General features: G+C 34.9%; 1 protein-coding gene across 1 annotated transcript; it reads left to right on the top strand.

Annotated features, from left to right (window-relative positions):
- Window positions 1-8,479: 8,479 nt before the first annotated feature.
- WRKY22 (WRKY family transcription factor) lies at window positions 8,480-10,427 on the top strand. Its single transcript, XM_079010672.1, has 3 exons — window positions 8,480-9,063; window positions 9,355-9,465; window positions 9,633-10,427. Exons 1-3 carry the CDS (start codon window positions 8,570-8,572, stop codon window positions 10,072-10,074), a joined length of 1,047 nt encoding a protein of 348 aa, XP_078866798.1. The 5' UTR covers window positions 8,480-8,569; the 3' UTR covers window positions 10,075-10,427.
- Window positions 10,428-11,296: the final 869 nt, after the last annotated feature.

Genomic DNA, 11,296 nt, shown 5'->3' with positions numbered 1-11,296 from the left:
CAGAGTTTACAACATGGGTTGTATGGGTTTCTTGGCGTACGTGATGGATATGCGGATTGTTTCAGAGAGGTCGAGTTTGATCTCCAAGGTTCTGATAGTGTGCGAGTTTCCTGATGTTTTTCCCGAGGAGTTGTTGGGTGTGCCTCCCGAGAGGCAAGTGGTGTTTCAAATTGATTTGGTTCCGGGAGCGGTGCCTATCGCCAAGGCACCTTATCCCCTTGCGCCACCAAAGATGCAACAGTTATCCTCACAGCTTCAGGAGCTGCTGGGGGAGGGATTTATTCGACCGGTTGATGAATAGGACAAAATTCACTCGTTTTTATGTGGTCTCGGTTCTGTTTTTGAGACTTTTTCTACTGCTATTCGTGCTTCTCGATCTCACACTACACTTCGAGATCTTCTTGCCCAGGCGGAAGCACATGAATTATTTTTACAGTCCTTGCACGTAACTACCTCTTCTGCTGTTGCATTCACTGCTGACATTAGGCCACCAAATTCCTACTGTGGTCGTGGTGGTCATTTTAATAGGGGTGGTTGCGGTCGCAGCTGTCATCCTCCACATTGCTAGTTGTGCCGTAAGGATGGTCACTACGCCAATACATGTCCACATCTTTCTTCCTATGCCACTCATAAACCTGGTACATATACAGAATTAGAAAAAGCTTTCTATGCTCAGTGTCATGTTAGCACAAATGCTCTAGACTGGTTTGTTGATTCCGGAGCTACAAATCATATGACCGATTCCACAAATTCTGTTACACAACATGCTCCCTATGATGGTCATGCAAATGTTCTTTTTGGAGATGATAATACTCTTCCCAACTCCTATATTGGTCAATCTGTCATTCATAATAATGTTCGACTACAAGATATGTTGGTAGTCCCAAATATTACCAATAATTTATTGTCTATTAGCAAGTTGACAACTGATAACAATGTGGATGTTTTATTTTCCCGACCCAATTTTTTTATTCAGGATCGAGCAACGAAGTGGGTTCTAGCAAAGGGCCGATATGAACAAGGACTATATGTTCTCTCTCTCTCTCTCTCTCTCATGAATCTCAAGCACTTACAGATGTTGCACGTTCAAGACTAAAGGCATCATTTGAACTTTGGCATTCCCGTTTGGGTCATGTCTCTTTTGATACTATTTCTCTATTAAATAAATTAGGACACTTATCGGTGACATCTTTATTACCGTTACACGTTGTATGTTCTCCTTGTCAACTTGCTAAAGCACATCGCTTACCTTTTAAACTTAATGATAAACGAGCTTTACACGTGTTAGATTTAGTTCATTGTGATCTATGGGGACCGTCACCCGTGGATTTTAATGATGGTTATCGCTATTATGCTCTCTTTGTGGATGATTATTCGAGATTTATGTGGTTCGATCCTCTCAAAACCAAATCAAGTTTTCATATGGTTTTTAGGGATTTTATCAATTTTTTTCAAACACAATTTTCTTCAAAAATCAAGGTTTTTCAAAGTGATGGGGGCACGAAATTCATAATTCATAATGTTCGCGATTTGCTTGAAAAAAATGGCACATTTCATCGCATTTCTTGCCCGTAAACTCCACAACAAGACGGGAGGGTGGAACGAAAGCACCATCACATCGTTGAAACTGGACTTTCTACGTTATTCAATGGGCACGTTCCTTCTTCTTATTGGGTTCATACATTTCATTCTGCAGTCTACATTATTAATCATCTCCCTACTCGGGTGTTACAAAATAAGTCACCTTTTGAAGCATTGTTTTCTCAGGCTCCATCTTATGATCATTTTCGATTGTTTGGGTGTCGAGTATATCCATACTTACGTGACTATGTGGATCATAAATTGTCTCCACGAAGCCTTCCTTGTATCTTTCTTGGGTATTTCGTACAATATAAAGGTTATCTATGTCTCGAGCCTGTTTCATCTCGTATTTACGTTACCCGACATGCCAAGTTTGATGAATTCTCATTTCCCTTTTGTGGATCTTCCTCTCCCGCTTCACTTAATGGCCTTCTTTTGGTCACTTTTCAAGATGATACCCCATGTTCACAACCTTCATCTTCTGTTACCTCTTCCCCCTCAACCACCAACTTTAATAATTGTGGCTTGTGTGATGAAAACCCACAACATGTGGGATGTCCTGATGACTTGAACCACTCATCTTCAACCCCAACAGATCATGTTCCATCATTTCCATTACCTGAGGAAGCTCAAACACCTCTAACCCCCTGACACACTCACCAGCCCCCTAAGCATAATCACCGACTGAATCCATTCAGACCGACACCACCACCTCGCCTGCCCCTGCCTTTAGCCTACCACACACAACCACACAACCACCTGCTCCTGTTGTTCCTCCAATTGCTTCAACACATCCTATGGTTACACGGGCTAAAGCCAAGGTTTTTAAACCAAAGTATCGAGCTGATCTATCATACACTGCTCTTCATTCGACATTATTTGCTGCTAGTGATCCCACCACCTATGAGTCTGTCGCTTCAGAATCATATTGGGTGGATGCCATGAATGCTGAAATTCTGCCCTTCATCTTAACAAACTTGGACCTTGGTGCCTAGGCCTGATGATCGTAATGTTGTTGGTTGCAAATGGATTTTTCGAACTAGATTTTTTGTTGATGGCACGGTTGATCGCCATAAAGCACGTCTTGTTGCCCAATGTTATATTCAACTACCAAATGTTGATTATTCTCTTACCTTTAGACCAATTGTCAAGGCATCTACAGCTCGTATTGTTTTGTCATTGGCGGTGATTAATGATTGGCATCTTCATCAACTTGATGTAAATAATGCATTCATTCATGCTACTTTAAGCAATCTTGTTTTCAAGGAGCAACATCCGGGGTTTTCTGATCCTTACTATCCTAATCATGTGTGTCGCCTAAACAAAGCTCTCTACGGTCTAAAGTAGGCGCCTCGTGCTTGGTTTCATCACCTTAGTACCTTTTTAACGAGCAATGGTTTTGTGTGCAGTCGTGCTGACCCATCACTCTTTGTATTCAAACGAGATTCATGTGTGCTTTACCTATTAGTCTATGTTGATGACCTCATACTTACCGGTAATGATGCCATCGTTCTTCGCCCTGTCATCACTCGTTTGGATAAAGAGTTTGCCATTAAAGATCTTGGCCGACTAAATTAATTTTTGGGTCTTGAAGCATCGTACACATCGACTGATATCTTTCTTAGTCAATCTAAGGTAGTGTTTGTTTTTTGTCTGCATATCTGTGTGACCCCTTCTGTCTGTGCCGCGCAGACATTAGCCTTCACAGACTGTTTGTTTTTTTTGAAGACTGCAGAACTAAAAATGTTTGCGCGTCCTCTTCTTGGCGCAGATGTGGACCAGAGTCTTCTAACATCTTCAGACATCTTCTAGCCTAAAAACATATATATCTTTATTTTTTTTTAAGTTTTTTTTTTAATTTATATTTTTTCCAACTTTATTAATGATGAACAATTTGAAAAAAAAATTACAAAACTTAAAAAAAAAACGTTCGACGATACCAACATGATATTTTTGACAAATTTATAAATAAATATTTATTACATTAATAGTCGTCGAAGTTGTTTATATAAATATGAAAAAATCATAATATATTCTTATATTTTTTTGCCAAATTTTGTAAAACATTATTTAATAAAGTATCGTCAATTTTTCGAGAAAATATTTATGGTATATTTTTAATGGATTTAATTGAAAAAATCGAAGTTTATTTCCATCGATTTATGTATCAAATTCTTTGATCACTAATTATAATGTTTAGTTATAACTTTGCAACCAAAGTTGTTGGTTTTTATCAAATATATACATTAATTCATATCATTTTTATTTTTATTTTTTATACAATAATACATAAAAGTTGATCTAGATTCGTTAATTATTTATAACAAAGTCATAAAAATATTAAAAAATCACTTTGAAGTTTAAAAAAATCAGTTTATTTTAGTAGCCCACAGATGTTAAAAAAACAAACAGTCTTCTTTTTTCAAACTGCAGACGTTTGGTCGACATCTTCTACTGCAAAGGTTTACAGATGTGATCCGCAGATTGCAGACATTTTGACTCAGATAAAACAAACAACACCTAAATATGCTCATGACATCCTCCTCGATGCTAAACCAGTCCCCACTCCGCTTGCCTCCAACACACCATTTATTTCCAGTGGTGATCCTTACTACAATCCTTCACATTATCGATTTCTTGTTGGTGCCTTGCAGTATCTTACAATCACTCGACTAGATATTTTGTATCCTGGAGTGCCAAGAAACAACCAACTGTCTCTTGATCCAATTGTGAATCTGAATATCGAGATATGGCCAACACTGCAGCAGAAATTATTTGGATCACTCATCTACTACGAGAGCTTCATGCTCTTCCACCCTCTAGACCAACGTTGCTATGTGATAATCAAAGTGCTCTTTTACTGACTCAAAATCCAATCTCTCACAAACATGCCAAATACATTGATCTTGACTACCACTTCATCTGTAAACTTGTATCGTCTGGGAAACTTCATACCGAGTTTGTTCCTACCAAGCTTCAAGTGGCTGACATTTTCACAAAGAGTTTATCGCGTCATAAATTTGAGTTCTTTCGAGAAATGTTACATATTGGTCCGCCACCGTTTCACTTGAAGGGGGATATTAAACAACCAGTGACAGAGCTACATGAGGCGTTGGTGGTACTACAACATCCCAAAAAGATTGTTTTATGTATAAGAAAATTTATTTGTAAACATGTTCTATGTCATTGTATCACCAACTAAAGAAGTTATATCATGTATTTTAATGTCCGTGATAGGATAACTACATAGAATATATATTGATAATCTTTGTGTTCTCATATCGAAATTTCTGGCTCCGCCACTATAGACAATATTAAGTCTCCTGTACATCTTCTATTTTGTGTGTATGTAATTGTATGTTGTCTAATTCTTTGAGGATGTATCTTGTAAATTCTTTTTGTATAAATCTATCATTCTATTGTCTCTCCACCTTATTTGGTGTAACGAGTTATCTTCTCAAAATGTTTATGAAATCTTTTTATCCTAAAACTTTTATAAGAGATGTCAAACAACAATAAATCGATAAAAACTTTAAATAAGCAATCCCAAAACACCCACCCTTAAATTTGCAATTTGCATCATATGATAGAACCGAATTTGTAATTTACTATATGTTTTATTTTTTACAAAACATTATTACCTCATTTGAATTTTGTTTACAATTTTATGCAAAACACGTTATAAAAAAAATACTGACCGCATTTTTTTAACGGACGGAGGGTGTGTGAGCCAAAAACTTTGTAATAACTGAAATATTTTGTAAAATAAAGTCGAAGAGAACGTGTTGACTTTTGTTTACTTGGACTTTTTAGAAAGAGAAGTGTTAAACCCAGCGGCCCTTTGACATTTTCACAAGTCAATGCAAAAAAACACAACTAGAGAAATTTCCCATATTTGCTCCATGGTTTTCCATTTCTTACATTCTAGCCTATGAGGTTCTGGTTTCACACATTCGCCACAAACTTTTTAAACTCTTTGCCATCTCAATGATAAACAAATTTCAAATTAAATAAATTAATAAATGTTTTGCTTTGTGATTCTCATTCCAAATGCTCTCAAATTGAACTTTTTAATAAAAGTTGCATCTTTTGCATCTAATATCTCAATGTACGTGCCATATATACGTAATGAAATATAGTAAATTAATATTCAACTTCTACGTGACATCAATAATCCCTAACAATAGACCGACAGACGATTGGAATAAACAATCAAAATACTTTGATTTAAATAAAAAATAAGATACTTTAATTTACATATGAAATAAGATCAATGATACACAATACATTTTTATATGGTGTATTATTAAAATTTATTTCCTCATGTAACACCTTAAATAAGTCGAATCGGTAATTTAATAAGCTAAGACGCAAGACAATTGTGAGCAAGTCACGAGTGTTGATGTAAGATTTTGAGGTCTTAGAATATCAATTAACTTGGATAATTTCTATGATCGTGATTGCAATCACTTTCTAAAATCTGCGATTTCGACCCTTATGTCTGGGGTATCACGAAACCGATTTGGGATAATCCAAAAAATAAAATTTTGAAAATCATGACGCTTCCAAAAATCAAAACACAGAAATATACCTTGCTGTTTTTGGGTTCTGTAGAGATAGAGAGAACAAAATATACTTTTTGTGTATATGAGTTTCAACCCTTTTTTTGGAACTAGATAAAGGTTTTATACTAGAGGAAAAATAGATTATGACGGTTGCCTCCAGATTTGGCGCCAAAACCGGTAGATGTTGAACCCCGCTAGGGGCGTTGCCCCTAGACCTCACCAAGGGGCTGTAGCTCCTTGGAACCCTACAACCTGGGGCATTGCCACTGGACCCCCATATTCATGAGTTCATAATTATCACACCAAGTGTGCACCCCCGCACCTTCAAACTCGATTAGTAATAAAGCTTTTCATTTTTAATACACCAAAATATGTTGATAACACTAAAATCATCAACAGATGATAGGTGACATCTAATGCCACCGAAGAGCATTAATCAACTTATTTTCAATACTTTCTTATGAAAAAGAGATCAAAGTCATGTAGTAATTATCTAGATAGTCTAAATATATTTCAATAATCTATCGAGGTAGTTTTATTGTAATTAAAAAGAAAAGTACTTACAACGTGTTTGTGGCTCATAGCTTTGGCATATACATTAAGAATGGTGTTGAAAAGTTCTAGAAAGAAACATTTTGCATTTGGTGTCAACGAGCTGATAGTCGATCTGGTAACATATATCACATATAATAATTCAAATAGGGTTGTAAAAGATCTGAAACTAGGTAAAGTTTGACTAAATAATGTTAGCATAAGTTGATAGATCGGGTTGTTAAATGTTGAAGACTTCTTGGCTCAAGAATGATCCAAGCATAATTGAAAAACATGAAATTACTCACAAATATTTATTCAAACAATGTTTAGTAGAGCGTGCTTGAATTAGAAGCTTAATGTACTCAAGTTGAATTCCACCAAAAACATTAATCTTTGTATTCTAACAAATGAATAGGTTTATTTTTCTATTGACAAGTTTCATATTATTATAATTTCTCATTAATATTTTATGTCACTTATCATTTAATTTGTCAACCTATTAATTATCGGTTTCAATTTTCTCACTCTAATTATATTAAATTAATAATTGATTCTCTACTTTAAATTTTAAAATTTAAAATTTTTCACTCTAATTATATTAAATTAATAACATTAGATTAAAAAATAAAATAAGATAAATACATATTATAAGGTGATATAACTTCACGTATTTATTTGAATCAACGATTATAATTTTATATAAATAAAAAAATCTCTTAAGTAATAATTTATTTAAATTAATTGATTAATAATTTTGATTTTTTAATATGAAAATGTAATTAATTTTATAACCGTGGTTCTCACGGGTTATAAACTAATAGGTATATAAATTCATTGAATTAAAAAAATAATAAAAAAAACTTCAAAAATAATTTCATATTTTGTTTGGAAACAACGATTTTATAAAAAGAATCCTATCTAAAAGAAGAAAGGCAAGGTAAAAGGTAAATAACAAAAAATTTACAAATTATAAAAATGACAACACCAATTAGCCAAATTACGAGTACCAAAATTATCCCTAAATTTAATCCAATTGAACACCGTGGGGAGAATGTGATCTGTCGTTTTGTGGGTAGAGAGACGAATCTTGTTGAGAAGAGAACTGTTACGCGCCTTCTAAACATATAAAAAAACCATATACAATAGCAATGAGTAATTTTCTCTCTTCGGACACCAACTCCAATTAACAGCAAAATCAATGACTTGTTTCATTGAAAGAAAAATTTGGGGCACAATACCACACTGGTCGAGAAGCAAAAGAGAGCACCTCACTTGCGAAAGGGCAAGAAACAAGGAAGTGATATGTGAAGTCCAAAGCGTTGGAACAGAGGAAACAAACGTTTTGTAGATGATTCTAACATCTTTTTGAATGAATACGAGGATGACCGAGATGCAGTTCATACAAGCTCTCCAAACGAAACCGATGCTTTTGGTGGGTACCAAATTAAACCATAAAGTATGAAAGAAAATAAAGCAAACGATGTACCAAAAGGTACCATACTCGATTGGTTATAAAATACATTGTGTTGACATAGCATATTGATTCAAACTTTATGTACCAAAATGTAATTTGACTAATTTCACAAGAAAGAAAATAAAGCAAACGACGAGTCCCTTAATTTTCTCACTCTAAAACCCCCTTTCTCTCTCTCTCTAGGATTCTTGTGAAAGCCAGCTGCCCTTTTCTCTTTCCTGCCCAGTTCTCTCTCCTTCCTACCCGTCCTTCTCTCTCTCCTACCCGTTCTTTTTCTCTCTCCCTCTAAAAAAATCATTTATAAATTGCACCCCTTTTCCATTTCAACCCCCAATATCGTTTCTCTCTCTAAATCTCTCTCTAAAAAGTCAGCGCCTTGGTTTCTCTCTCTAAAAACCTGCATAAAAGTCAAACAATGGAGGTTGATTGGGACTTGCATGCGGTGGTCAGAGCCTGTTGCTCCACCGCCGCCTCCTCCTCATCTGCCGCTTCAACCGCCACCACATCGACCGCCACCGCTGGAGCCCCAGCTTGGCCTGTGGATGCTTACAATCAACAAAAATCAAGTTTTCAAGATGAAAATTTCATGGGGTTTTTTCCAGATCCATTTCAAAGAAGAAATGACAACAGTATTGAACAGTTTTTGAATGATCTTAACAACCCCCTAGACTTTCCAAAACTACAGAAACCACCTCTATCTCCACAGAGTTTGCCAATCTCACCTCTCTCGGTTCTTGGAGGATTACAAGATCCACCACTCCAACACCACCACCACCACCACCAGCAACAGCAGCAGCAGCAGCAGCAACAACAACAACAACAGCCAAAACAACTTCAGGAAAAACAGCAATCTTTTGGTATATCTAGATGTACAACTTCTAATGCACAAAGTACAAGGTCAAAGAAAAGGTAATGAAAAACATTTTCCGACGTATCCATCTCATGTAAAATTTGGGTTTTTGTTAATTTTGTGATGTATAAATTACCCTTCAAGAGAATCAATTTTCAAAATTACAATTTTTGTGAAAATTGCAAACATTTTGTTCCGTATTTTCGGGATATATGACAGAAAAATACGAGATTTTGGGGGCATACACACATGCAGCAATTAATTTTTTTCATTTTTTTATTAAAATATTTGATAAATAAAAACTAATCTTTAACATTATTAATGGGTTATATGTATAACTTATTTCACAGGAAGAATCAGATGAAAAGGGTTTGTCAAGTCCCCGCTGAGGGATTATCCTCCGATATATGGTCTTGGAGAAAATATGGTCAAAAACCCATCAAAGGTTCTCCATATCCAAGGTTTGTAATTTTCTTTATTTAATTACTATTTTATTTTAAATTTTAATTCTAATTAGAGTGTGAGAACATGTACAGGGTTATAAGGTATATATTCGGTAAATTTTTATTATTTAATTCGGTGATTTATTGATGAAAGAGATTAAATTTCGTTAATTTTGATTGAACAGGGGATATTATAGATGTAGTACTTCAAAGGGTTGTTTGGCCCGAAAACAAGTGGAGCGAAATAGATCCGACCCGGATATGTTCATCGTCACCTACACCGGCGAACACAGCCACCCAGTTCCGACGCACCGCAATTCTTTAGCGGGCAGCACCAGAAACAAACCCACCACTTCCGGCGACGAAGATAGTACCACTAAAACCAACAAACAAACTTCATCTCCGCCGGTATCTCCCCCCGCCAGCCAGTCTCCGACCACAGAAAAAGCGGAGGATAATGACACCGATGATGACAACTTTGATATGGTGATGGAGGACGACTTCTTTGAAGGATTAGACGAGCTTGTCGGTCCAGTTATTCCGGCGACATCAACGCCATCTCCACCTTTCCCATGGTTGTCAAACAATGCCGCCAACACAAGCACCACCGCAGCCGGCGGTAGTTGACTTTTACGGGGTAGTGACGTTTGCATGATGACATGATATGCGTTTCTTCCTGCTGACTTTTCATAGTGTTTCTTTTTGTTCTTTTTTACTTTTTAGAGAGAGAAAAAGAAGGGAGAGAGATAGTAAAAATAGGCCTTTGCCAAGATAATCTTTAAACCATTAAAGGGTTGCACCATATGCCTTAACCTCTGTACATTGTGTTCGCATATGTCTTTCTTTTTTCTTTTAGGCAATTGGGTATCAAACCCTTTTGTGGCTTGAAGAATATTGTCCATTTACAATGAACTTTTGTACATGGTAGAAGAGTATAATTCTCCATTATAAAGAATGAAAGATTTTGATTGATTCCTTTATTTGAGAAGTATATATTATAATAATTTAGGTTATTTATTAATTATTCACGAATGTAATAATGATTTTGTATCTTACGTATTAATTAAGTTTGTATTTTATATTTTTATATAATATGTAATGATTTAAACTTTTAATATTGTTAAAAATGGAATTCTTATTCATAAAATTTTGAAAAGACTAGTGATTTTCGATCCCTACATAAAAAGTATTCTCCATCGAGGCCTTATAGTTCTTGACCTCTTTTATGGTGCACTCGTGCTATAGAAATGTAGTTTACGTGTTAAATTTGTATTTCACACCAGATTTAATTTATTTCAACATTTTTTTTAATAATTAGTAAAACTTGATACTAACTGTTTTTTTTAATAATTAGTAAAACTTGATTATATTATGTAGCTTATATCCTTCTGCTATATCAAACAGTGACCGGATGAAATGACTATTAATTTTATTAATTGTTTAATTAAATGATCCATGTCAATATTTGATATGGTTGGAGAATAAACATGAATAAAATGTAAGAAAATATTTAATTTCTCTTATATTAAAAAGTGTAAAAGAAATAGCTTTTATCCATAAATAATAAATGTTTTAAAATTACTATTTTCAGTTTCTACTTAAAAGTACTATCCATCAAGGTCATATAGTCCATTGTGTCTTTGTTATGGCGCAATCGTGAAAATAACTTTTATTTTACGTATCAAAGTTGTAATTCAATCAGATTTAATCCACCGATTAACATTTTTACTTACTCTTTTAATAATAAGATGATAATTATATGACAAAAAAGATTAGAAAACAGATTTTAAGGGAAAATACCGGTAATAGTAAAAACACAGGGGGGTAATTTCAAAATTTAGACATGAAA

Source organism: Lactuca serriola, chromosome 7, assembly GCF_051521515.1.
Source record: "Lactuca serriola cultivar US96UC23 chromosome 7, Lser_US96UC23_V15, whole genome shotgun sequence".
NCBI classification, from domain to species: Eukaryota; Viridiplantae; Streptophyta; class Magnoliopsida; order Asterales; family Asteraceae; genus Lactuca; species Lactuca serriola.
The sequence above is the reverse complement of the archived record's forward strand: the minus strand, read 5'-3'. Positions and strand labels throughout refer to the sequence as shown.